Here is a 27813-nt window from a genome sequence, read left to right on the forward strand (position 1 = left end):
GAGGAGAAGGAGGAGGAGGTGGAGGAGGAGGAGGAGGAGAGGACTGGTCAACAGATGTATGCTTGTGTTCTTAGCAGCATTATGCACCATAGCCAAGAGATGGAAGCTCTCTCTGTCCTCCAGTAGAAGAACTGAGAAGTAAACATTGCATACATAGGATGCTAAATCATTCAGCTTTAACAGAGAAGGAAATTCCTGTGTGTTAGGATATGGGTGAACCTTGAGAACACTACGCTGAGTGAAACAAGCTAATCACAGGAAACAGAGATTACTGTATGTGCTTCACTTATATGAGTGCCTAAAATAGATTCATAAAGCTGGAAAGAGAATCTTGGTTGCCAGGACCTTGGATATGAGTGAAGTGGGAATTATTTAATAGATATTAAAAAATAAAAAATATAGACAGGGGACTGTGGTGTTCGGTTTTCTAGCATCTAACAGAAGATCTTATACACAGTAGGTACTTGACTAATATTTTTCCTGCCTTTGGCTTCTCCCCCATCTAACGTCCCATGCTGCAGGACAAGGGCCAAGTGATTCTGGGAGCCAGTTCAGCAAACAAAGACCCTTCTCTCCTCAGGGCACAGAGGGGAAGAATTTCAAGTATTTGTGATTTGATATTTGTCCTGGTCACAGCAACTCTACTCCCAGTGATGCTCATCTGAGCCCAGTTGGCATTTCGGCGTCCTAAAGATAGATCCTGTTTCTACTTCCTAAAGCAAAATAGAATCGCAGTGGACTTTGTAAGAAAATACAGAAGTGGAAGAAAGACTGTGAGATGAAATCATGATTAGGCTCCTGGGCTCTGCCTGCAGCCCCACACAGGAGGAGGGTGAGGTAATTAGCGTGTTTCTGCAGATCCCCGCTTGTCTTTGTCCCTCCACTGGCTCTGTCTCATTCTCCTGTGCTTATTTTTTCCCCCAACTTGGCCAAAAATAGACAGACACAAAAAGATTTCCTTGTACTTTCTTTGGCTTTCCTACTTTTTTATCCCCTGTGCGTTTGGTTTCCTCTGGTGTGGTCTTTCTTTTTTCTTACCACCTGCTGGCACCCCCTCCCTACTCCCCGTACTCCCCAACATGACTGTGATCTGTTTTGGAACCCTGGCTTGGTGCAGGGTGTCCAAGAGGGGCAGCATTTAGTGATGTATGGGTCCCTGAACTTAGAAGGATTCTAAGGAGAGAATCTTGTTTCCAGTGCAGGCATAGAGCAGAGCTTCTTGTTCTGGGTCCTGCTTGAGAATTGGTCAGGATTCAGAATGGAACCCCTCTGGGGGCAAAAATGCGTCAGAGATCTTTCTCTGTCTCTTCGTGCTGTTGTGGGAACCAACAGAAGACCATGGCCATCATAGCACCAACCAGTGTCCAGGCATGGCTATTTAGTCATGTTACTTTCTAAGATGTCACATTCCCTATCCCTTCTAGTTTCATTTTGGTTGCTGTGAGAAATACCTGACAAAAAGCAACTTAGGGGAGAAAGGGTTTCTTTTTGCTCAGGATGCAGGGTTATAATACATCATAACAGGGATGTCAAGGTAGCAGGAACTTAAAACTGCTAGTCATACCACATCCACAGTCAAAAGCAGAGAAATAAGTGCATGCATGATTACATGCTTGCTTGTGATCAGCTCAGTTCCTCCACTTTTACACAGGTCAAGACCTCCTGCCTTAGGAATGGTGCTGCCCATAGTGGGCTGATACTTTCCATATCAACTAATTTAATTAAGATCACCCCCCCCCCCAAATATGCCCATAGGCCAACCCAACATAACCAACTCTTCATTCAGATTCTCTTCCCAGATGATTTTAGGTTGTATGACAAACTCAACCATCACACCATCCAAAGCTATGTAGCAGGCACTCTATGCATTTTAAGTATTATTAAAACATTTAATTCTTTAGTAATTCAGACCTCCCATACAACATCTCTGGGAACTGGGAATTAGTATTATCTGAATTTTGTGGATAAGAAACTGAGGTCTTGGGAAGGGGGTTCAGGTCTACAGTGAATTTCACACACCCTGGTTCCTGAATCCACATTTTTTTATTTTAGTCAGTCTTTGCTGCCTTTGTTTTTTTATATAGTTCCCTAGATTTCCTTTGGAAGTTTCATGTCTGGTTTTATGAAATGTCTCCCCCAATATATAATATCTCGTCTTGGGCAACAAGTAGATCCCTCTGAGCCTTTTGGGCAGCTCTTGGCACATCCATTGGCAGCCATAAGAACAAGACTCCACCCTACCCTAGAGAAGACATGGAATCTGACCTTTCTTTCCAGGAACCAGATCATGAGAAAATAATGCCTACATACAAACTTAGAAGCAATGGTGCTATCATCCTTTTAAGAAGTGGCCCTGCCCCCATGTCAACAGAGGCAGTAGTCCCCTGAGATCTGTCACCAGTCAGCATGAGTTTGCAAGCAGCCATCCAGGCTCTTGGGAACAAAAATCATGAATTTTTTAGATGATTGGCTGGAGTCAAGAAAGTGGTTCAGAGCTGCAGGACAGACCTTCCGGTGAGGGTAGCAAACTGGTCTGGAAAGAAGCCAATGACCTTGTCCTGTTTACCCTGGAAGACCATCACCAGGGCCTTAGACATCACGAGGTGTTTGGCTAATCCTGTAACTCTACCTGTGTTCCTCTGGCTGGGCCCCTGGTGAGAACTGGGATCTGAGAAGAGAAGTCACAGAAAGTCAGGAAGACCTTTGGGCTGTTCCTCCCACCTTGGGCTGTTCCTCCCTGCGATTATGTAGATGTCTCGTTGTCACACTGTCTGCTTCCTACTAGTAATTCCCAGGGCCTCTGCCCACCCAGAGCTTCTTCCCACAGGGCTCTGGTGTCAGAATGAGCAGAGAGTGAATTCTGCTAAGAAATTAGCTGATAACATCTGAGTGAAGGCTTGTCCTCTGCATGATACATGAGCATCTTTATAGAAACAGCAAAACCAAGAAACTTAAAAACCAGAGGCAGCATGAGCATCCTAGGAGAACCATCAGGCTCTTTGACGTGGGAGGGATTTGATTAGTGCATTAGTTGCTTTGGGCTGCTGTAACAGAACCCTGTAGATTGGGAGACTCACGATCTACAAAATTTATTTCTCATGGTTCTGGAGGCTGGCCATTTCTCTGTCTGGTGAGTTTCAGCTTTCTGGTTCACAGACATCCATCTTCTTTGTTGAACCCTTGCATAGCAGGAAGAGAAGGCAGCATCCTGGGGCCATTTTATTAAAGGTACTAACTTATGTAATAATATTAATATGTAAAGGCCCTACAGCTGATGCCACCATTTTGGTAGTAAGATTTTTTTCAAATGAATGAGGGAGGAGGGACTGTATTTTTTCCATAGTTTTAGTTTGGTTTTTCTGGTTTGGGGGTGGGGTACATTTTGCTATGTACCCTTGGCTGGCCTGGAACACACTATATGGACCAGATTGACCTCAAACTCATAGAGCTCTACCTGCCTCTTTCTCTCAAGTGCTGGGATTAAAGATGTAGCTTGCTCCTCAAATTCTTATAGTATATCTAAAATTGGCCCAGGTTGACCAGCCTACCAGAGACCTGGAATTCAGTATAAAACATAAACTTTGAAGCTGTAGCTTTGTGTCTCTGTACTGGCTCATAGGATTCACCCATATCAAGCCATCAGATGAGTTCCCTCTAGGTATCAGTGGGGTCTCCATCAAATTGACCATACCCTAGACCACTAACTAGGCTGCTCATCAAGGCTCCCAGGAGAACTTTGCCAGGAAAATTTGCCTGCCCTTTTGGGAGGACTATCCTCCCCTAGCTGCTAACCTCTGGGCAAATAAATGCACTTTGACCCAGGAAGGAAACAAGGGTGTTTATTATCATAAGTGATGTTAGTATCCTTACCAAAAAGGCCTCCAGAGCATCTCCCACTCCACCCCACCCCACCCCATACACACACCCTGCCTCTCCTCTCACCAAATCAGAGCTCAGTAAGAACATGGCTGCCTAGGAACCAGGGACCAACCCAAAGCACCTTGAGACAGGAATAGAAGGACTGGTCTCCAGGATCAGGAGAACGGGGCACTCTCAGCCTAGGCAGAAGGAAGATGGCACGCTCAGGGCCATCATGAGTAGGCTTTTGGAATCCTGTCTCTAGCCTGCCCTGCTGCCTCCACCCCCAGTCTTCTCTGCGCCACCAGCCCCTAAGCGATACCTTTTACTTTCAGATCTCTGTGGTTCTTCCTCGACCCCTGTCTCAAAATAACTCCTCTCTTCCTCGGACTCAGTGCCAGACTGCTGGCATCCGACTCGTGTCCTGTGCAGGCTGCCATGTCTGGCTTTCCTGGGTTTATAATTGCCTCTGGTTAAAGTTTAAATAGATGGGTTTCAGCCCAAGAGAAGAATGTAAACAAGCCGTTTGTGCCGGCTCGGGCAGCTGGCTCTCAGTGCTCCGGAGGTCTGCACTATGGGAAACTCACTTTGCTTTTCCCTAGCCCAGGGACTGAGCCTCCGCCACCACCACAAGGTTTTTCAGAGCCCTGAGTGCCTCTCCGAAGCCATTGAAGCCATCGAGGAGGCTTTTAGAGGATCCGCACTTTCCCTTTTAACTCAATTAAGCCATCAGGATCCTGTTCCCACTCCAGCGAGTGCGTCTGGTCCGCGGAGGTGAGAACAGGGTATAGCAGTCGTCCCTGGGCTGACCGCCAACAGGAAGGAGAGGAAGGGACTGTCATTTCCCAGCTGGAATTTTTTTTCTCTGAGAGGAGGAGGGATTGAATTTGTTGCCCTAGGTTTTTTTTGTTGTTGTTGTTTTTGTTTTTGTTTTTGCTTTTGCTTTTTTGGTGAATGACCTCCAGGTCAGGAGAATGGAGCCATTCCTGGCTGAGGAAGAGGGAAGGTGGCTGGACTTGGCTGTCTTTCCTCAGAAGTAAGCAGACTTCTATGTCTTTGTCAGGGTTTTGATGTTGGTGGTGGTTTTGTCTTAAGGATACTGACTTCCTATAGCTTTCTGTTTTGTGAGCTTTGTTGTACAGGAGTCAGGATGGATTCAGTAATACTTTGGGGGGGGGTGTTTTAATCAAGGATTTAAGGGGATTGTTGACTTCTCTACTCAAAAGCCTCCTAGTAAGTCCCCATTTCTACTTCAGACGCTTCTGCGGAAGCTTCTGGGATCTGGCTCCGCCCCTCGCACCTCCCCCTTCACCTTCAACTATCCGAGCCCCAAGCTGAACTCGGCTGAACTGGTTTGAACCCTTCCACCCTGCAGTATAACACTCCCTTCTCTGCAGTGCCCCAGCACCTAGGCTTGCTCCCGACACAGCTCAGAGCTGCCTCCCCGTGTTCCCTGGATTCCCTGCAAGCTGAGTGGACCCTTCCTCCGGTTCTCTTGAAGCCCTTTTCCTCAAACCCTGTTTCATTGTGTCCTTCAGCCAGCAAATATGTGTCAACTTCTCAACCTTGATAAGTAGTCCTCTGAATGAAGGATCGTTTCCCATCCCTCCCAGTGTCAGATGTTACCCACAGTGTCCAAATAATATTCAGTCTATTGGGGGACTGGAGATCCCAACTCAGGACTTTGCACATGCTAAGTAAGTATAGCACCACTGAGCTACACTCCTTGACCAACATTGAGTCTTTGTTTTCCAGTCCTGCTAAAAAGCAGTCTGTCTCTTAAAAGCTCTTGGAGTTAGGCTTTGGTGACACATGCTTGCAACAAACAAAATACTCCAGACAGGTTCAAACCTTCGTTCTGCATGGTTTTGGAACAGGACTCCTTCCTAATTCTGATTCTTGCAACCCCTACTTTCTCCATGTGGAAAAGGGAAGACAATAAAACCATTTATGGTATCAGTGAAAATTAAACTGGGATCTTTCCAGTAAAGAATTGAGCCCTTTACACAGCGAGGAGCTGGCATCCGAGGCTTGTAGTCCTGTTGCCCCAGGGTCCACTGCAAAGGACTGTTACAGCTACAATGTACTGCAAATAGGAAGGCCTGGCCAAAGTGAGCAGTCCCCCAGACCCGTGGGTTGGCAAACTCTATAAGCAGTCTGCTAGCCTGGACAGCCAGGCCTGTGTGGAGGGTGGTAGCCATCTGGCCCAGAATTATGCTATCAGACAGTGCATCCCCACAGCCATGGTGGCTTGTTAACAAGAAGTAGGTGGACAAGGCTCGGAAGTAGGACATGAAAGACATCTCCATCTACCATGACAGGACCCATGGTTCATACACTCTGGGGCATGTGCTCACCTCCCAGAAGCCCTACCCACAAACCCACCATGAGGTCCAGGGTTTACCTTTGTAATGAGCATTATGGGATTTTAATGTGATAAAAAGCAAGAGGAGGAGAAGGAGGACACAGTTCCCTCTCACCCTTACCTTCTCTTTATCCTCAGAGAACTTAAATATTGAACATTATACTCTGAGATGTGGATCTCACCCATCGATTTAAAGGCTGTCTGATGCATTTGCATTTGCTAAGGCGTTCTTCCTCTGTACAATACTGCTGCTTCTGACTTGATCTTGCAAGGTTTCAAGAGACTCCTTTTTATTTTTTCATTATTTCTCTATCTATCTGTTTGTTTGTTTGTCTAAGGCAAGGTCTCACTGTGTAACCTTGGCTGGCCTGAACTTGATTTTCAGTCCAGGTTGGCCTTGAACTCATAGTGAACTCACAGCCTGCCTCTGTTTCCCCAGTGCTGGGGTCAAAGGTGTGTACCATCATGCCTGACTTCTCTTGGGGGTAGCACGACTTACTTATAAGTCAGTAGAGGACAGGGGTGAGAATGCTGACACACCAGGCAGCACTGGGTGTTGCTAATTTACTCTTACCTTCATCCCCTGGCGTGAGGTCAGCTCCTCTCTGCCTATCTTAGAAGGGATGCCAATAAGGATACTCCTGTCTCTCTCCTTCACTAAAGTCAGTCACTTCTCCTCATGAGAGGGGAACACGGATTCTGCTCATGCTTTGAGTACATGTTGACACTCACTCTGAAGCAGCTACTAAGGTTAAAGCGGAAGCGGCCAATGTCTATGCTTCCGAACATTTCAATATAACGGCTTGTTGGTGAAAGGAAGAGAAAATGTCTAAGCCAGGACTGCAGGAGGCCAAGTCAGAGACAGTGGTGTCTTAGGCAAAGTTCCAAAGAGGGGTGAGCTGAGCCTTGAGGAGCCAGTGTGTGTCTGTCAGGAGATAGACAATGGCTCTCCGGGTGAAGGAGCCCAAGTCCCGTTTCTTCTGCTCTTTTCCTGACAGACAACTTGAAGCCTTTATCTCTATCATCTCTAACCTGTGTAGCTAGCTTCTTCTTGGCCCAAGATCCCTAAGTGTTTCTAGCTTTCTTAGCACCCATTCTGATCACAGGACTGACATTAGAAACCACTGCTTTCATCCACAGAGCCAACAAGCAGCTGGAGTGGTGTGAGTCCCAGTGTGAGGATGGCAGAGTCTAGGCTGTGTGTGTGTGTGTGTGTGTGTGTGTGTGTATGAGTGTGTATGGTGTGTGTGTGTATGTATGTGTGTGTGTATATATATGTATGTGTGTATGTATGTGTATGTGTGTGTATATATGTATGTGTGTATGTATGTGTGAGTGTGTATGGTGTGTATGTAAATGCATATATGTATGTGTGTGTGAGTGCATGTGTGTGTGTGTGTTTGAGAGCCTATGAGTGAGTGTGCATTTGGATGGCATACTAGATATTTTTGTGTAGGGGTTGCCACAGAGAACAAAAATGGAGCTACAGAAAACAAAGTGGCAGTTAAGCACCTCACAGGCAAACTGTTGCGAGAAGGGGAGCCTGGAACATTCCCTGACCAAAACAAAAACAGGGCAGGAAGTTGCATCACGAGAGGAAGACTGCCAGGACCATGCTGAAGAGGCACACATGTCACAAAACAAAAATAAAAAGCGTGAGTCTGACTTTGCCCGGGCTCACACTGTTACAATTCTTTCTTCTTTATAGCAACATGAAATTACTGAAATCATATTTGGCCAAGAAAGAATGAAGACCACAGAAGAACAGAGATGGGAGATCGACATAAGTTTAACAGTTACATATACGATATTTTGTTTGTTCGTTTTTGTATCAGCAACTGATTACAACTTAGCTCTGTCCCTCCATGTAAATGTTTTATTCTGCAGAACTTAGAAATATTAAAAACAGATTATGAAATTGCATCACTGAACCTCATTATTAGCACACACTGAGAAGTTCTAACACACATATGCTAAATATAGTAATGTGACTGATGACATCAGAGCGAGAGAGAGACCCCACTCTCACGGTGTCACTACATTCATCATTTTGGTTCAAGTAAAAACGTTAGTCTCTTTACTAAAAAGAAATGAATAGTTGTTTCCTTCTGATTAGACTCGGGTAACTGCACATGTGACAATGTTCTAGGAATTGACTTTAGGTAAGACAGTCTTGTAAAAGGTTGATATAGCTTTTGAATATACTTGATATCTGGGCCCCAGAAAAGCCTTCTGAATATGTTACTTCAGAAATATAGTCATGCCTATTAGTCGGTCACAGTCCTAGAACTGGAGTGGCCTCTGATGATTAGCCCATTTGCCAGGGTCTCAAAGAGTTAAAAGGATGTTGAGATGTTGGCAGCGAAGGAGGTGAGTTAAGTGGACTTTGGCTACAGTGCAAACAGTACTTCCCCGCTGGATACATTTTTAGCCTGTGCTGTAGGACCAGCAGGAGTAAATGGAGGAGTTTGGGTGGACAGAGTAGAGAGGAGCCAGGCAGGCAGAAACGAGCAGACAGTGAGGAAGAAGGCGAACTCTAAGGGACCCTTGTTTTCTCTGCATGTGGAGGGTGTTCCATGGATAGCTATTGAAGGAAGAAATGCATGGAATGAAAAAGTATGTGTGGATACCCAACTCAGAGCGTAGGTCTGGCTTCATAACAGGGTTATGTCACCTTCACTGTGACACTGCTTTAGCAGTCTGTAAAGATGCGTGGTTTTCAGAAGTGATAACTTTGATGGGTTTTGTTTGTTTGTTTATTTGTTTGTTGTCTTATGTATATAAGCGCTTTGGCTGTGTGAATTTATGTACACCATGTATGTGTGTGCCTGGTGCCCTCAGAAACCAGAAGAGGGTGTTGAGTCCCTGGAAATGGAGTTACAGACTGTTGTAAGACCAAGTAGGTGCTGGGAACTGAACCTGTGTTCTCTAAAGAGCCAAACAAGAAAGAGAAAGAAACAAACAAACAAAAATCACTGGCTGGAGAAACGGCAGTGTTTGAGCAGTGGTTACACAAGTGCTGTTCCTGCCAAGGACCCTCCCCAGCAACCACAGGATGCAGTACAACCATCTGCAACACCCACATCAGAAGCTCCACCGCCTCTGTCCTCCATGGCAGCCCGAGCTCCCTTGTACAGTGCCCTTGCCCCACATCCATGCATAACTTAAACTAATAAATTAAAAAGGAAGCTAAGTTGCTAAACGTTTGGTTTAGAGTCTGTTTGTTTGCTAGGATTTTTTTTTCCAAGACTTTTTTTTTTCATAAGTGTAAATTCAGTGTTCCTTTAGGGACACAAAAATGATGTCTGGGGAAGAAATTGGTTTTCTCAAAATTATTAGTTATTCAGAATTATAATTTATTCAAATAAATAAATCTAATGTCTCTTTCATTTTAAAATCACAACTGGGAGTAGCTACTGAGCTGTAAAGCACATTTGACTTTTGCGGACTGAGAAGAAGGGAAGATGACTTAAACATCGTGTCACAAACCATCCAATCAGAATGTTAACGTTTTATTTCCTAGAGCTACTACCTTCCATAACACATGTATCAAGGAGCAGCCATACCAGAGAATACTCCCAGAGAGAAAAAGGCGAAGAAGAAAAGGAGCAAGGAAAATCCAAACCTATTTATTGACTTGTTTCCGCGAGCACTAACTTATTGTGAATGCATGAATGTCCCCACACCATTGCTTACATATCTCCGGAGGCCCTCCATCTGGATGTTTACTTGGTCGACAGTATCCATGGATCCTGAATCCTCAGATTCAACCACCAAGATATTGGTGGCAGTGGCAGCAGTGGGGGACGATGGGGAGGTGTTGCATGTATCCTGAACATTCATAAATTATTTTCTTATTATTTCTGGAAAGTCTAGCATCACAACAGTTATACGACTTTTATATGCTGTGAGTTATTACAGGGTATCTAAAGAGGATTAAAATATGCAGGAAGATGTGCATAGCATGTGTGCACATAGCATGCCATTCTGCAGAACAGACTCGATCATCAAGTTTTTGGTCTCCCAGGGAGACTGTAACTAACCCCGTGTGGGAACTAGGGGCCATTGCTGCAGATCTGAAGCCTTGCTTCCCAGAAGCTGAAGGTGCTCCCTGGCCCAGCGTATGTTCCAAGAAACTTATCTTTTTCTGATGATGTCCCCTAGGAACGGGGAAAAGGTGAAATCAGACATGCTATGCCCCATTTTACATTGCAAATCTATAGCTCTTTCCTTCAGTGACTAGCTGGCCATTCTTAAGTCTTGCTCTCGTGTGCTGAAGAGTGTAGCATCTCTGTCCCTGGAGATTACAAAGAGGAACTTTGCTCTTTGCCCAAAATACCTCTCTCTCCCAAAGCAGCTTCCCCTCCTCTGAGAAATGCTGTCGTGTCAGGCTGCACTGCCCTTGAACCAGACAACTTTCTCTGCTTCTTTATTTGTCTAAATAAAGCTAACCTACATTTGCTGTCTAATTCATTCAGAGGCTTGCTCGTGCTATTTAAAGTACCCCTCAAGGCCCCTGAGAAAAAACAAGATGCTTTATCGCCTGTAAGGAACTTTAGGTTTGCTGGTCATTTAAGGGATTCAAGAATCTTAAGAATCCGTTGAGCCTGCTCTGACTGGGACTTGAAGAACAAAGGGACGCTTCAGGTTTTTGGTTCCACACAGATTTCATTGACATGTGCACTGCTGGGGTGAGTTGACAGAAAAGAAGGAGTTGAAATGTAAGCTTGTGTGTGTGTGTGTGTGTGTGTGTGTATGTGTGTGTGTGTGTGTGTAAGAGAGAGAGAGAGAGAGAGAGAGAGTGTGTGTGTATGTGTGTGTGTAAGAGAGAGAGAGAGAGTGTGTGTGTGTGTGTGTCCTTGTCTCTAAGTTTCATGAAATCTAACTTTCCTGAAGATGAATCTGTCATTTTTCATTGTGGTCTCTAGTGACTGATTGGACCATTGTGGGTTTATTTACCCCGTTGGGAACAACTGTGAAAATTTAAAGACAGCTGTCGCCTCAGTAAACTGAATTTGAGTATTTGGTTTGTTGCTACGTCTCCTTTTGGCCTTCATGGGCCATTTCGTTAGAGAATCCTGTCTCTTCCATGTCCCAGCAAAGCAAACGGGACAGAGATCATTGCGGAACAGAATTCCACTGTGAATTTATAAAGGACTGGGCTCAGAGGCCTGGCATTTGCTGTTTATTTCTTCAGATCTACAATGTATGGGATCTGTAGGCTTGCCTTGTGGGAGGGCAAGCCGGTACAGCTCCATTGTCTTAACCACTAGGGCCCCTCTGCTACCTTCAGCTCAAGCTTAATTATCAGCATCCACTTATTCAGCCAGGATGCTGTGACGTCCATTGCAGAGAGTGAGTCAGAAGCCACAAGCTAACAGGTCTATTCCTTTCCTCTGTCACCTAGGAAACCAACTCATCATCCACAGGAAATGCAGGCCCCGATGGGGAATGTGCCCAGATCAGGTTAGAAAGCTGGCAATGAGGTTTTCAAAGGAGGTCAAATAATAATGTGCAGAATCTTGTTCTGAGGTGGGAAGTGGACCTAGCCTCAGAAGTGTGGGTGGGGGTGGTGGGGAGGGCTAGCCAGCGGAAACAGCAAGAAAAATTAATCAGCTAAAAGCAAGCAAGATGTCTGCTTTATAAGAACGTGTCCAAGGGCAAGAGATATACAGACATGATCTCATGTCCTTAGCGAACAGCACTTTTGACCCAGTAGTTGAGGGTCTTTGGAGGTGGGTATGCTCATACCATGTGTACAATGGGACGAGGAAATTGGTAATGCACCCAACTAAGCTTTCAGTAGTTTGAAATCCCACTATATGGTCGTTATTCCTTGAGTTTAAAAGTGTGGGCAGTATATTCCCCCAGAACTACATTTGCAAGAGCCACACCCCAGTTTCTCCAGTGCTTCATCACTGTTAGCTGGTGCTGTGTTTTTCTCGACTTTATACCAGTGGTCCATTGTCTCGAGTATATACTTCTGACTGATCGCAGTATCCGGATGTCAGTGGGTAGCAGTTTAATACGGCTGAGGCTGAGAAAAATCACCTTTCGTTTTTTCATGCTGTTTGGTCAAGGTTGTTGTTTCTAGGCAGACTTACACTCCCGTTACTATAGGGGTGAGAGATCCTACATCAGAGCCTATGCATTCTCCCAGAATTTCCTGTTCTGCACACAAAGGATTTCTGAGTGGAAAAGAAACCTCAATCACCATGTAGCCCAGCCATCTCATTTTTCATGCAAGAGAGGTAAAGTGACTTAAGACTGCACAGGGAAGTGGTGTGTAGATTGGTGGCAGGGGACTTCTTCCTGCGGTAGAGAGAAGAGATAACAAGTTAGATGGAGAGCCCAGATGTATCTCCAGGCCCTCCAGTATCTAAAACTGTTAAAGTCAGTGAGCTGCTTTGATTAATGTATGGAGTCCTAGAGAGGGACAGGTGGCCCACCATGGGCGGGTCAGTCCGTTCCAAGAGGATGGTCCTTCACCGTGAGTACTGGTTGAACAGGGAACAGTGACAGCCCCGAGTGTGTATAGAGGAGTGCAGAACAGGGATAAGAGTTCCAGTCGTGACAATCTTAGAAGAGTTGAAGGGCATAAGACGACTTAGCCTGGAGCCCAGAGGGTTTCTTATGGGAGAGGTAGGAGGAGGCATTGTCAAGTAGTTGAAGAGCTAAGACAGCTTAGATTTATTCCATGTGTCTGAAAAGACAGTAAGAGAGTGATGCAAGTTAGAAGGTGGTAGGGCTTAGTGCCATATTAATAATGTTCTAATATTTCAAGGGACAACAGAAAAAAGCAGTGAGGTCATAGCAAACTAACTGACAGGGCAGTAAAGTAAGCCATTGTCCCTGTAGGAGGTCCGGGACTCATTCACTCCTCCAAAAGGATTTGGAGGGTTTACTGAACGCCAGCTATTTGCCGCTTGCTCTAGGCACGAAGGATATGAACATGAATGGTAGTGACTACCCACAAGGAGCTCACAGTCCAGGGGGAGTTCTTGTGAGTTCCCAGATAGCTAGAATGCTGAGAGACTCACACAGACAGAAGGATGGATTAAAGGGGCTTAGTGTTTGCTGTCTGTGTCAATGACGACAATACTGGCTGCTATAGCCTACCTGAAAAGTGATCTCATGACTCAGGAATATGGGAAGGTTCTCTTATCATGTAGCATCCAAGATCTGTAGCATTCTTTCTAACAGCAGTTCAAAGACCCCAGGCTTTCTCTCTCGAGTGACTCTTCCATCCTTCGAATGTGCAGCCTGCAGAGCCATTTCTAGGTGTTACCAAACTGCTTGCAAGTGAGAGAGAACGTGGTGTATTGGGATTATGATTTAGGGCTGAACCGAGAAGTGGTTCTCATGTCCTCTGCACATATTTATCTGCTGCAATTCAGTCATGTGTCCACACCCAGCCAAGAGGAAAATTAGAATACAGCCTTGGTCTGGGGACTCACACAGTGGTTGAATGTGCACTTAAGACTCTGAGGTTGATCCCGAGCAACAGCAGCAGCAACGCCAACACACGGGGCGAGGTGAGGGGCACAATATATTCCCCAGAAAAAGAGGAAGCAGCTTTTGATGCCCGAGTGACAAATCCCTTTACAGTAGCCAATTCTGAGATTCCTTGACTATGGTGACATAAGGAACATAAGATTAAGGGGGAGGGCTGGGTTCTCCTTTTTTTTTTTTTTTTTATTTGTTCATTTTCTTTATATTATCTTCAGGTAATTTTCTTGGTTGGCGAATGCATGTCTTTTTTTTTTTAAGATTTATTTATTTATTATATGTAAGTACATTGTAGCCACCATGTGGTTGCTGGGATTTGAACTCAAGACCTTTGGAAGAGCAGTCAGTGCTCTTAACTGCTGAGCCATCTCTCCAGCCCGACTAATGCATTTCTAATGTCTTTGTGGAATACACCATGTTTTGGTATATGTATACATTTTAGAACGGCTAAATCAGGTTACTTAACATATATATTCCCTCACATAATTATAATTCTTCAGTGGTGGGACAAGATTTTTATAATGTCCTTATCAAGGGCAAGGTCATCATGTCCCATGTTTATGCTGTATCTTTCCATAGGGGATCTTCTTCTCAAGATATATGCAGGGACATTCATTTTACTTTGATTTGTGGTGGTATGAATTGACTATAGGGTCTATATCAGGCTCCTGTCAGCAAGTACTTGTTGGCATCCACAATAGGACTGAAGGAACTGAAGGGGTTTGCAGCCCCATGGGAGGAACAACGATATGAACTAACCAGTACCCCCAGAGCTCCCAGGGACTAAACCACCAGACAAAGAGTACACATGGAGGGACCCATGGCTCCAGCCACATATGTAGCAGAGGATGGCCTTGTTGGACATCAGTGGGAGGAGAGGCCCTTCATCCTGAGAAGGCTTGATGACCCAGTGTAAGGGAATGCCAGGACAGGGAAGCAGGAGTGGGTGGATTGGTGAGCAGGGAGAGGGGAGATGGGATAGGGGGGTTTCAGAGGGGAAACCAGGAAAGAGGATAACATTTGAAATGTAAATAAAGAAAATACCTAATTTTAAAAAAAGGAAAAAAAAAGAATATAGGGTCTAGCACATTCTAAAAAAATATTCTACCATGGAACATTGTTCTCAACCCTCAAGATGTATTAGCAGGTTGAAAAAAGTGAGGTGGAAAATCAAACAGACTTCATGTATGAACAGGGAAGTGCTGTCTGTTTGTATTTGTTTGCATATAGGAAACACGGGAATGATAGATATGCGAGAAACCATGGAGACCAGGGTGAGGGCAGTGGGAAAGTTGCAGCATCACTGAGAGTGGAGCCTCTGTGTATTCATTTAAATATCTTCTCCTTATCTATTTATAAAAATGCATAATTAAAAATACCTCATCCTGTTGCAGAGGAGTGTTCCACTGACTGACCTCTTTTTGTTTTCAAATGAAGAGGAGCCAAGAATAGGACGGCTTGGGAAGGTGAGCTGCGTATAACTCGTCAGGCTGAGGTGAAAATCATGTTGAATGTGGAGCCGTTCTTGTTTTAACAAGTCTGTACTTGGTTGATTAGGCCTTTCAATAGAATGCAAAGGACGTGAGAGCAACGACCTGGCTTTATGTGGCATCATCTAAAAGTTTCTGAGTGCTTTTCTGTTAATCATCTTTGTTGATTTTCATAACGGTCTTGTCTTAGCTTTCCTCCACTGTAACAAAATACCTAAGATAATTAACTTATCAAGAGAGAAGGTTTATCTTGGCTTTCTGTCATAGAAGTTCCATTTGGCTCAGTCTTTGAGCCTGTGGTTAGTCAGCACTCTGTGGTAGCAGTGAGACAGAGCAAAACTTTCCCCTCATGTCTAAGAAGCAAATAGAGAGAGGGGTGAACGTCCCATACTCCCTTCTGAGGTCATGCCCTCAGTGATCCCAGGATGTCCCACTAGCCCCTATCTGGCAAGGATTTTGCCACCTTATTCTAGCAGTACCTTGGAACCAATTTTTTTTAATTTAACTTTTTATTGATTCTTTGTAAATCACATCATGCACACCAATCCCATTCATCTCCCCGTTCCTTGTATCTACTCTCTGCCCTTGCAATCCCCCTAAAAGATACATAGATGGATAAATAAATAAATGAATAAATAAAGCATAGAACACATCTCTTTGTGGAAGTTTTAATATGTCACAGTGTACCCTCTGTCGACACATCTTTTCTTGTAAATGTTCATTGCAATGAGTCAGTTGTCTGGTTCCTGGACTCTGGCTTCTGCTACACTACCAATACTGGATCCTCATGGGGCTCCTCTTGTTTATTCTGTGTTGCCCTGTGTCATGGAGATCTTGCAGCTTTGGATCTGCAGGATTGGCCTTGGAACCAATCTTAACATTTAGATATTTGGAAGCCATTCAGTATATGAACTGGAGCCATCCCTAGTAATTATCAAGGGCACGGTATGAACGTGTCTATAAATCCATGCTAGACATATTAGCCAGTCCAGTCCCTTTTATTCTGGGCAGTTTCATCACTAGAAGAAGAGTGTGGCAAAGTTTAGTGCGTCACAGCAGTTCTCCATATATTTTCTCATTAAATCTTTCCATCGGTCATGCACATTAATCAGGGTTGGTATTACCTCAGATTTAGAGATGAAAGACAATGGTGACCACTAGAAACAAAGTAACAAGACCCAGGAAGAACTGGGGATGTAGGACTTTTGATATAGAAAGCATTCCTACCCATCACTAGGTGAAACACAGATATTGGTCAAGGATATATGGTTTTTTTTTTAAAAAAAAATACAAAAAGACTGTAGCGGCAATCCAATAAACTTTTAGAAACAATTTTTTTTTAGTTTTCCAGTGTTTTGAGACAGGGTTTCTCTATGTAGCCCTGGCTATCCTGGAACTCACTTTGTTGACCAGGCTGGCCTCAAACTCAGAGATCTGCCTGTTTCCAATATAAGAATTCTTCTCCATCCAGCAAAAGATGGGTCAGATGACACAGTAAAAAAATGGGATGCCAAACTACTGATTTTTTTTTTAAGAGCTGGGGAGAGAGAGTTTAGTCTGTAAACAAGGTCCTGTCTAAACTTGATGCTTATTTATAGTTTAACTCTCATGTGGAAAATCCAGGTATGAAGGCGTGTACTTGTAAACCCAGTGATGGAGAGGCAGAGACTGGAGACATCTGGGCCTTGCTGGCTAGCCAGCTTAGCCTAACTGGCAAATCCCAGGACACAGTAAGAGACCCTGTATCAAAACTCAAGGTAGGACAACTCGTGAAGAATAGCACCTGAGACTGGCCTCCACGAGGACATACATGTACACATATACATACATGTACACATGCACACATCTATATATAAACACAAAATTATGTTCAGGAACTATACAAAGAAGAAAAAAAAAAGCACAAGCTAGTGAAATATGCAGAAATGTGTATGTGCTTTAAAAACCAGTGAATTCTGAAAGACTGTTAATAAGCAGAGCTGCCAAGAGTGATTTAAGTTTGGGAAGCTAAGTTGGTTCCTTCAAAGCTTTAAGCCTAAGCTGTTCCCTGTCTTGCCAATCTATTCAACTGGGTCACTTCATTCAAAGGAGACCAGTTAATACGGACTGAAAATTGGAGAAGGCAGCCTTCGGTGAGCTTTGCCAAGTGCCGCCTTCCGCTTTAGCGGTTCACAGGAGCACTGGAAGGCTGTTTGCATCTAAGTGGCCTTGACCCTTCAGAACCATCCTGTTCAGCAAAGGTTTCAAGTGTCTTCCCACACGCCTGGCTTCTAAATGCTTGCATGGAATTCAGCCCTTACCTGGATTGGAATTTGGAGTCTAAGTATTCTGTGTTGTCACTCGTCTCCTAAGGAGGCATTCAAATGAGTTCCCCTTTTAAAGATGGTTTTTCCTTTTCCTTTTTTTTTTTTTTTTTTTTTTCATTGTTTTTTCTTTTTTTTTTTTTTTTTTTTTTATCAGATGACTGTTTATTGCACAGGCCCACCAGCATATCCCAAATGTCTTCAGTCTCTCTGTCTTTCAGGATGGGCCCAATACTCCCTGGTAGAGCCTAGCATGGCAGAGGCCCTGGGTTTGATCTCCAGTGTAGATAAATGAACCATTTCTTCTTACCCACGTGCTGCTCTGACGACTTTTCTCACACATTGAGCCTTGATCTCTTTATTTTCATCAGAATAAGCCTGCTATGATCAGCACACTCAACACTCTCCAGCACTTCCATAATTATCAGACAGATGGGGTTATAATGTTATAAAACAGCCAGTACTAAATACAGGCAACATGATGGTGACAAAAAAGTAGTTAGCCAAGGCTGAAATTAACAACAGTCAACCAACACTGGTGCTATCTTGCTGGGGCCAGGGATGCTGAAATTCAGGGATGCTTTTTTTTGTTTTTTTGGTTTTTTTTTTTTTTTTCATATTTTGAAAGGTGACAGGTTGCCAAGCTGCCAAGGACTCCTGCCTCTGCTCATACTGCTCTGCTGAAGTACATTTGAGACATCAACCATCAAATTACATATAAATATGTAATCAACTGAAGTTATTTTTAGCTAGCTCAGTGGGTTTACGTTGACGGAATGGGCTGAGGCTGCCGGTGTGATCCTTTGCCACTTACTTGACACGTGAAGAAAATTCATCACCTAGTAGTCTGACCTTACACTCGACCAGGTCACAAACGTGTGATCTTCCAGAGACCTGGCTCTACTGTGTAGGTGGACAGTCGTATCATTTCAGGTGCAACCTCATATGGCAATGTAAGTATCAGCCCTCGTAACCATGAGCACCCTTGGAATCTTCCATCTCAAAAACCTCAATTAGCCATTCACAAAGGAGGGGATGCCTTAGTCACATGTTTAGAACCATTTTCAATATGTCTATAAGCACAGGTCGGATCGCAGTGTTCTCAAATGTAAAACACTTCTTTAAAAAAAATTAAAAATCAAAAAAGCTCCCCCCCTCCCCCACCCCTTCGCCCTGCTAATGTACTAGAAACCTAGAGGGCGGGTCCTGGTTCCACTCACTGCCTGGGACCTGATGACAATCAATCCTTGCTGATTTGTGCCCTGAGATTTGCCTGCAAGCAGGTCAGTGTTGCTGGAGGGAACTACCCAGCTCTCAGAGCACAGAAGGCTATGATTCACAACCCAACTTCTGGGGGTAAGAAGAAGATGGAGAAGGAGAAGGGGGAGGAAAAAGAGGAGGGGAGAGGAGGAGGAAGGGGAGGAGGAGGGGGAAAGAGGGAAAGGGGAAGAAGAGGAAGAGAAAGAGGAGGAGGAGGAGGAGGAAGAAGAGAAAGAGGAAGAAGAAGAGGAAGAAGAAGAAGAAGAAGAAGAAGAAGAAGAAGAAGAAGAAGAAGAAGAGCCCATATCTCCCTCTGTTTAAGGCTCTGCTACCCCTCCAGAGCCCCAAGCAGTTCTGGGAAAGAAAAAAAAAAAAAAAACCAACCCCAAACCATCACATCCCTGGCCTCTTAGATCTGGCTCGCAGGGCTCCTTTGAGGTCTGCCCCCCACTGCTCCCCTCTCCCAGCAAGCCTTGTTCGCCCCATTCCTCTGAGTCAGCCCGTGAGTCATCTCACTCATTAGCCGAACAAACGAACGAACGCCTCTAGCCCCTGAATCTCTTTTGTTTCCTTGCATCTAACTGGTTTTCTGGCAGCCCCGAAATCCAGAGACAACCTTGAAGCTGGAGGGTGCTGGCAGAGGGCACGTAGAATTAAGATGGAGATGCTGGTGTGTACACTGTGGTCTGGGGGGGGCGGCGGGGGGGCGGGCGTCAGTGCCCAGCATCCATGCCTCTGTCCACTCATAGGACAGCACAAGGATTACTAGATCTTGGTGTCCCACCCCCTGCCCCACCCCCACCCCCACTTCTTTCTTTTTTAGGCAGAGTCTCATTATGCAGCCCTGACTTGTCCAGGACTTGCTGTGTAGATCAGGCTGGCCTCAAACTCAGAGATTTGCCTGCCTCTGTCTCCCAAGTACTGGGTTGAAAGGAAGCAAACCACACCCTTTTCCTTCTCTTTCTTGTCTTTTTGTCCTCTCCTCCCAACCCCCACCCCTCTCACACACACACCTTTGGATGATACCTGGAGAAAGCTTATGGACTGTTCTAGTGATAGACATGAAAAGAGCAATAAGTGTTCTTAGATCACGTGTTGTCTTTTCTCCAGTTCCTGCAGGTGTTGTCTTTCCATCATAGTTCTCTTGATGTTACATCCCACGAAGCTTCCCCTCCTGCAGAGGTGGACAGAAAGGGTGTGTGAGAGACAGGGTCATCCCAGTTGAGGCCTCCTGGGTCTATCCAGAAGCCCAGTGAAAGAATGCTAATAAGAACTCTAAATTCACTTGTAGGAGCAGCAGCACCATGGCACCTTTATTAATTCATTAATCTTAAAGCCCTTTGTAAAGTGGAGAACATTCGACTTGGCTGAGTGTGACACTTTTCATTAAATCCAGCAATTTAGTTTCGAAGGGCTCCTTAGAGGCCACCTGCGCGTTCCATCCCGTCGGCAGTGGCAGAGCACCTGTGTGGAGTGAGCCTGGCAGGGGCTGTCCTAGGACTGCACTGGAAGGCCTGTGCGTGCAATCACTGTAAGGTCTGTGCGTGCAGTCACCTCGGGGAACTGGCTGAGAAGCCAGCTCCAGTTCAAGAGGCCAAATGTAAGGCAGTCTAATGCTCATCTGTAAGTTCCCCGGAGGCCCTGCTACCCCAGGGACCACACATGGAATACCAAGACTCCAGCGGCTCTGCAGAAAGAGGAGCAAGGCTTGCTCGGTCCCTGAGAAACAACTTGCAGGTTAGGGGCACTGCCCTCCACATTCCTCCTCCTCCTCAGATGACGACATTTGTCTACCAGGCCCAGACAATGCTGGACTGTTTCTTCTGAGGCTGCCAGCTCTTTTCTATCTCCACTCCCAGTCGGGGGTGTTAACATTGAGAGATTTAGGTTTGGGATTAGTGAAGGAAAATGGTTCTGTAGATCGTCAGCCTTGACTGTGAGGTCTCATCTAGCTCAAATTCCCAGGAAGCTTAGAACGCATACTTAGGCAGAACTTGAACAACAATAAACCATTTCTTTGATTGTTACAGGGAGCTCTCTGCTTATTATTTGGAAGGCCAATCTTTTGCTTATTTTTCTACTGGGCTTTTTTCTTTGCCTTTTAATTATTAACATATATAATTATTAACTTAGGATAGCCCTTTGTTACAATAATCAGGAGAAAAATTCTGCCCCCAATATTTTTTTTTTTTTTACTTTATTAATCTTGGAGTTTGGAAACTTAGCTTGAAGGCAGACATTAATTTTCAGGTTGATTTATCCAGGCATGGTGGCACACACACACACACACACACACACACACACACATAGCTGCTGTGTTCAGGAAGCTGAGTCAGGAAAGTGATGTGGTAACCTGAGGCTACCCACGGCTATCCAGTGGATTCTAGGCTTGCCTGGACTACAGGGTGAGCTCCTGTCTTTAAAATGCTTTCTCTTTGTTGCTAATCTGAGCAAGCCCCTGTTGCAGTACAGTCCATCTCTGTGAATAGAAGTGTTGAGGATGACTGCACATCTTGGGAACTATTAGGCATGAAGAGGAAGTACCTGTGGGGCAACACAGGCCGAGCTTAGTTTGCTCCCAGAGCTTACAGTAATCCAGTAGCTTTACTGCGCCTCATGCAAGGCACAGGTGACAGCTGTTGACAAATTCCAGTTTTGTTTTGTTCTGCCCTTAGTTTGCTTTTGGCATATAAGCAAACACACATTGATTACATTTATTGGGCACTTGCAGGGACTCTCTGATGTGTCCTTGGTTCTGATTGTTCTGAGAATCACAGGGTAGAGGTAGAGGCTGCCCATTAAGAGCTTCCTCTGTAGAGGAGCCCATGATTTGTGCCAGCCTTTGGCTTCCTCCTCCACCCCTCACTAAGCGGTCAGCGGATGTGCTCTTCTCCCGCTCCCCAGCTCCTAAGCATCTAAGTGTAAAATCCCCATAGCATGAAGGCAAGGTGATGGGGCAGCTTCTGCTCCTCCTCATTGGCTCTCATCTCTGCTTGCACAGACGCATGTGTCCCTGCATGTGTGTGTGTGTGTGTGTGTGTGTGTGTGACATACACACACCACACACACGCACACAAACTCCTTTTCAGCACTAGAGATTGAACCTGGAGCCTCATGCCTATTAGGGAAACTGGTACTGACCACATTCCCAAACCCCTCTTTTTTTTTTTTTACTTTTTGTTCCCCCCCCCCGGATATGTATATGTACACATGCAAGCATAGATATGGGTGTATGCACATGAGAAGGACAGAGGCCTATGGGAGGTATCTTCCTCTATCACTCCCCGATCACTTCCTCTATCACTTCCTCTATCACTTGCCCGATTTGGCTAGACCGGCTGACCAGCAAAATCCAGGGGTCCTCCTGTCTCAGCACTCTCACTGTTTTGATCGTAGGCACACATCACTGAACCTAGATTTTTATGTGTGTCCTAGGGATGCAACCTCAGTCTCTGGTGTTAAAGGGCAAGCACTACCTATGGCTCCATCTCCTTAACCTTTTACTCTTTATTGTGAAACAATATCACTAAGTTGCTAAAGATAGCTTTCAAGTCTCTCTATAGCTGAGGCTGACTTTGAACTAGCCACCATCCTGCCTCAGCCTCCCAAGTAGCTGGGCTTCCAGACTTGTCATCGGGCCTGGCTCTGTTTTATGGTACAATCTATAAGCATAGTTGCGTTATCATTCAGACTGACCAGTCTTTGATTCAACTTCACCGAATATGTTGTACCACTCCCCCATCTATGATGTTTAATGCATTTCTGTCATCTCCACTACTGCTGGGGGTGGGGATAGGGAATATAATCAACTTCAATAGTAAAATGAAAACATCTAAAGGTTGTTTGTTTGTTTATGACCTCTGATGGGTTTGGGGGTTTTTGATAGAGTAAAGTAAGAAACATCTAATGTCAAAATTGATCAACTACCCAGGTAGAGAGGCACCCCACCCTTCGTGGTACCCCTGTTATCCTTTTTGCACACAAATCTGCCTTATAGGTCCTGCCATTGAGCGGACATAAAATGAACAAGTCAATATTATCGAATCCCAGGCCTTTGCCAAGCACTGTGCTAAGTGCCTTCACATACATTTTCTCATTTAATGGCTCCATGCTTACTGACTGCAGTGGGGAAAGTGGAGCTGGGCCTTTGGTTGCTCCCCTCCTCCCTGTCTGAGCCAGCCTTCTGCTCGCACTGAAGCAAAATCCATTCTTTCTGCAGCCCATCCTCGCCTATGGCCAAGGGTTTCTCGTTTCTAGAAGATGAAAGATGTGATGACTTAGGAAAAAGTGAGTAGATGGGGGCCCAAGGCTATGCACTGCCTCACACCACACCCTGTGCCCATGTGGGTGGGCTCCTGTCTCTAGTGAAAGGCCTCTCTCACCTTCTGGCTTCTCTCCTAGATCAACTATCATATTCTGTGGGACAAGGGTCCACGTCCACTCACCCGCTCCCTTTGATTGATATCTGAACATATGTTATTTACCACTACCCCTAACCCCAAGCCCCCTGACAAAACAAGACGGAACAATCCTGTCTCCTGGAGACATTCGACATGTCTTATCCATCCCTGACACAGCTGGCTGTTTTCTCCTCTGACTGATTCAGATCCTGGATTCCCCTAGGAAAGCGTTGCCTGGGTGAAATTGTACCACCAGCAAGAAAGGCATCTTCCAGGACTGCAGGGGAATGTCTACTTCCTTATCTCAGCTCTTAGGAATGGCTCTCCAGCTGCTGGCATAGCCACATGGGCTCAGCCCCAGGGCTGGTTGGTATAGACCTCCCGGGTGGCTTACAAAAAAAGGAGGCAGCCAGGGGTAGGCAGAGGTGAGCAGAGACAGTGACCCATGTACAGAAGTATCCCCAAACACCGTGGCCGGCAGCCCTGGGTGCAATGCTTGGCATGTGACTAAGTTATAGCTGGACTAGGCTGGGTACCAAGCCAAAGCAGACCCTGAGGCAGGACCTGTTCACCATCAGGGTGGGCTGACATTTCTATTCCAGCTTCACCCATTCTTTCCTTTGTGCAGCTAGAATCTGAGTAACTGTGGTGGGCACTGGGCCAGAGGTAGGCATACACCTTGCCATCCACAAGAGAAAGGTAAGTAAGAGAATGTGGGAGAGACATTTCAAACAAACAAACAAACAAACCCTGGACATTGTAGAACTGAGAGCATAGTCTCCCAAGATGTGCCAGAAGTTGTTCAAAAGGGTGGTATGGTGGTTACTTTTGAGAACACAATGTTCTACATCCGGAAGGGTGTCTTCAAGAGAGCCCCTAGCTCAGCGTGGTGGTTGGAAGGGGGATGTCCCCCCATAGGCTCAGATGCCTGAGCACTTGGTCTCCAGCCTGGTGCTGTTTGGGAGGTTCAGGAGATGTGGTTTTGGATATCCTGGAGGAGGCTTTGAGAGTATAATTTACTCAATTCATTTTCAGGCCGTTCTCTCCGCTTACTGTGTGCTGTTCGAGATGTGAGTCTTCAGATGTTCCCGCCGCCATATCTGACAGCTGCTGCCAAGATTCCCTGGTGCGATGGACTCTTATACCTCTACAACCAGAAGCCCAAGTAAACTCTTCTATAAGTTGAATGAATCATGCTTTAAAAAAAAAAAAAACTACTATCTTTATTTTATGTGCATTGATGTTTTGCCTACATATATGTCTGGTTGAATGAATCATGCTTTAAAAAAAAAAACCTACTATCTTTATTTTATGTGCATTGATGTTTTGCCTACATATATGTCTGTGCGAGAGTGTCAGATTCCTTGGAACTGGAGCTACAGATAGTTGTGAGCCATCATGTGGGTGCTGGGAATTGAACCCCGGTCCTCTAGAAGAGCAGCCGGTGCTCTTAACCACTGGACCATCCTTCTAGACCCTGATCATGGTGGTTTAACTACAGCAAAAGAAAAGTAACTAACACAACCAGGTTAGTCAGAGTGCCCACCTATGACAGGTTTGTCCTAAGTGCACTCATTAGGGGGAGGCCCGCCCTGGATGTGGGCAGTGCCCTTCCTTGGGTTTGGGTCTTGGACAGAATAAACACAGAGAGGGAGCTGAGCCCAAGCCAGCAATCACAAGCTAAGCAAGCACTGTCCAGTCTTCCTCTGCTCTTGACTGTGGATGTAATGTGTCTAGCTGCTTCAGGTTTCTGCCTTGAATCCCCTACAGTGATAGACTGTAACCTGGAATCGTGAGCCAAAAGAAAAACAAAAGAAAACAAAAACCATTCTCTCCCCGTATGCTGCTTTTTGGCCAAAGTATTTTATCCCAGTAACAGAAAAGAAACGAGGACGGGCAAGAAGAGGTCATACCACAGAGCCAGGAGAAGGATGTAGTGCCAAGTTGCAGAGGCCGGGGAGGAGCATAGGCGCAGAGCAGCCACCATCAGAATGTGCAGGGAGAAGGATGAGAGAGGATGTGTCAGGGAAGTGAGCTGGCTCAGTCAATAACAGCATGGTCTTGCTGTCTTTTACAGGGTCTGACGTCTACCTTAGTGCAGTGGGAGCCACTAACTGTCCTAGTATGAAGGAAGGATATTGACATGTTTTGGGCACGAGAGTGTGTGTGTATGTGTGTGTGTGTGTGTGTGTGTGTGTGTGTGTCCGTACTCTAGGGACTGAGTCTCCTCACCCATGTACCACACAGCTTCAGTCCCGGTCCCATATTTTGTTTTCAATCAAACTTTATCCAAATGTTTCTCAAGAAAATTATGAGTTACTTCTTTTATTTCTCATTAATAATATTTTTGGGTTTTTTTATTTAATAAATTTTAAAACAAGATAATATTTCCAAAAGGAAATCGGCTTCATCCTGACTCTGACTTTCCCACCAGACGTAATCAGAATCCTCGAGGAAGTTACAACTTAGTTAAAGTTAGGACTCTGTTTGTAGTCAATTCTGTTTCCATAACACCTAACACACGGTGTCCAGCCCAAGTACAAAACATCTCAGAGTTCTTGGAGTATTCAAGTTATGTTCCTTCTGCATCACATTATATGGGATTTATACACAAAAGAAAAAAATCTGATGAGTGTAGTCAAGTTCTGTCATTTTGGTTCTGATATCTTATTTTTAACTTATTTTAATTGGCATGTGATAACTGTTTATATTTATAGGGTAGAGTGTGATGATTCAATCCATACATGCAATGTGCACACATCAAGTCAGCAGGATTGGCCTTTCCGTCTTCTTGGACATCTGTCATGTCTTTGTGTCTGGAACCTGCAAAGGCCCCTCTTCTCATTCTTCGTAAGTGTGGAGTACGTTGTGCAAACTGTATTCACCCTGTTATGTTATCGTTGCTATCTAACCGGTATCTGTTACTCAGGCTCCCTCTGCCCCACATCTCCTGCCTTCCAAAGCCTCTTTTTTATGACACGCTATCATGATATGTCTCCAGAAAGTGATTGTACGATGGAGAATGAGTGCACAGTCGTCCTAGGGCCAGTGTGGAGGAATTACAGTACCTCAAAAAGGAAATGATGTGGGTCCAGGCTCTCCAGGGGCAGCAGGGATGCAGACAGGAGGATCCGAGAAGCACAAAGCTGGAGCCAGAGGCATTCGGATAACTCCAGGCTTTGGTGGGTGGGGGTGAGGGATAATGGCGAGGAAGGAAGACCTGTTGGGAGGAGCCTAGGACAGAGACCCTTCCATTCCCCTGAGGACCACCTGTATGTCACTGGAGCTGGGGACTTTGCCATGCAGTGCAGAAGAGGTTTCATGATGAGGTCAGACCCTGGCAGCTGAGAGAATGGGGCTCTTAACACCTGCCAGATTGTTAGAACCGAATCTGTGTAGAACCCAGGCTGCAAATGAGAGGTCTTCAGTACCTGCAGCCAAGCAGGGCCTGACAAGCTGTTTCCATGGAGACACAGAGCCCTGTGCAGGCGTAGGCGGGTTGATCCATTCCAGAGCCTTGGGTCACAAGGCTGTAGCGAGCTAACAGGAAAAAGGTGTTATCGATCAGGAAAAGATGCCCCAAGTATTGGCAGCTAATTGAGGTTTTGTTGTCATAATTCTGGATTAAGTTTAACAAATCAGGATCCTGCTAGCTCCCACTTAGCAAGAGCACCAGGAAGCAGACACCAGTTCAGGCTAACTCTAAATCTGCAGACACCCAGCCCAAGCCGTTCTGTACCCTTGAGCTCTTAAGTAGCTACGCATCTCTTCCAACTGACAGAGACACAGACAGCAGCTGGGGGAGCTAATCTCCTTTTCATTTGTCATAGGAATGGCAAAAATATTCAGGAAACCTAAGCCTGACTCTGGAACAAATTCAGATGCTGACAGAGCCCCAAACTGGATATTGGGAAGCATTTTGAAAACTACTGTTCACCGAGAACACAGAGAGAAGCTTCCAGCACTCAGGAGATAGAGGTCAGGTGATGAGTGATTCATAGCTTGCTGCAGCCACGTGACATTCTATCTCAAAGCAAACACTAGCAAAAAGGAAACCAGCGGCAATGACACCACATTTGTGGTGTGTGTGTGTTAAAATAGACATAGCATGATGTTTACCTTTGGATATTTTTTGGGTTTTGGTTTGTTTGTTTGTTTGTTTGTTTGAAGGCAGGGTTTCTCTGTGTAACAGCCCCTACCTGTTCAGCAACTCAATCTGTAGACCAGACTGGCCACAAAATAAGAGATCTGCCTTTGTTTGCTTCCCCAGTACAGGGATTTAAGGTGTGTGTCACCACTGGACATTTTTAAATGTACAATTTAATGGCATAAAGTACACGAATGATCTTGGACTGGGGTTGAAGGCCATTGGCACAGCATGTGCTTAGAATATGCCAGCAGTGGGGTCCAAATAGCACAGTTTTCAAAAAAAAGTATGCTTACTGGGCTGGTGAGATGGCTCAGTGGGTAAGAGCACCCGACTGCTCTTCCAGAGTTCAAATCCCAGCTTTTTTTTTTTTTTAAAATGTGTTCCTGAATACATTTGTTAATGGAGCAGAGCCGGTTGTCTTGTTGACTTTGGGCAGTTAGTCACTGTTAATGAACGGAAATGCTACTGATCCTCACAT

At 45.2% G+C, this 27813-nt stretch overlaps 1 protein-coding gene across 17 annotated transcripts in view; it reads left to right on the forward strand.

The window, feature by feature from the left end:
* The window catches only part of LOC115063394, a 169323-nt gene that overhangs the window by 96003 nt on the left and 45507 nt on the right, over nucleotides 1-27813 (forward strand). For 11 of the 17 annotated variants that reach the window (XR_003843236.1, XR_003843237.1, XR_003843241.1 and 8 more), the window contains 5 exons: nucleotides 23005-23072; nucleotides 23814-23884; nucleotides 24221-24350; nucleotides 25903-26035; nucleotides 27016-27163. Coding sequence is in view for 1 of the 17 variants with exons in the window: in XM_029534994.1 (XP_029390854.1) it covers nucleotides 24221-24350; nucleotides 25903-26035; nucleotides 27016-27108 (356 nt within the window). In the remaining 16 variants the exon portion in view is untranslated. Of the gene's footprint in view, nucleotides 1-15126; nucleotides 15199-23004; nucleotides 23073-23813; nucleotides 23885-24220; nucleotides 24351-25902; nucleotides 26036-27015; nucleotides 27164-27813 lie in introns of those variants that run through there. The other 6 variants (XR_003843251.1, XM_029534994.1, XR_003843250.1 and 3 more) reach the window with 5 other exon arrangements.

This window comes from Mus pahari, chromosome 2, assembly GCF_900095145.1.
Source record: "Mus pahari chromosome 2, PAHARI_EIJ_v1.1, whole genome shotgun sequence".
Taxonomy (NCBI): domain Eukaryota; kingdom Metazoa; phylum Chordata; class Mammalia; order Rodentia; family Muridae; genus Mus; species Mus pahari.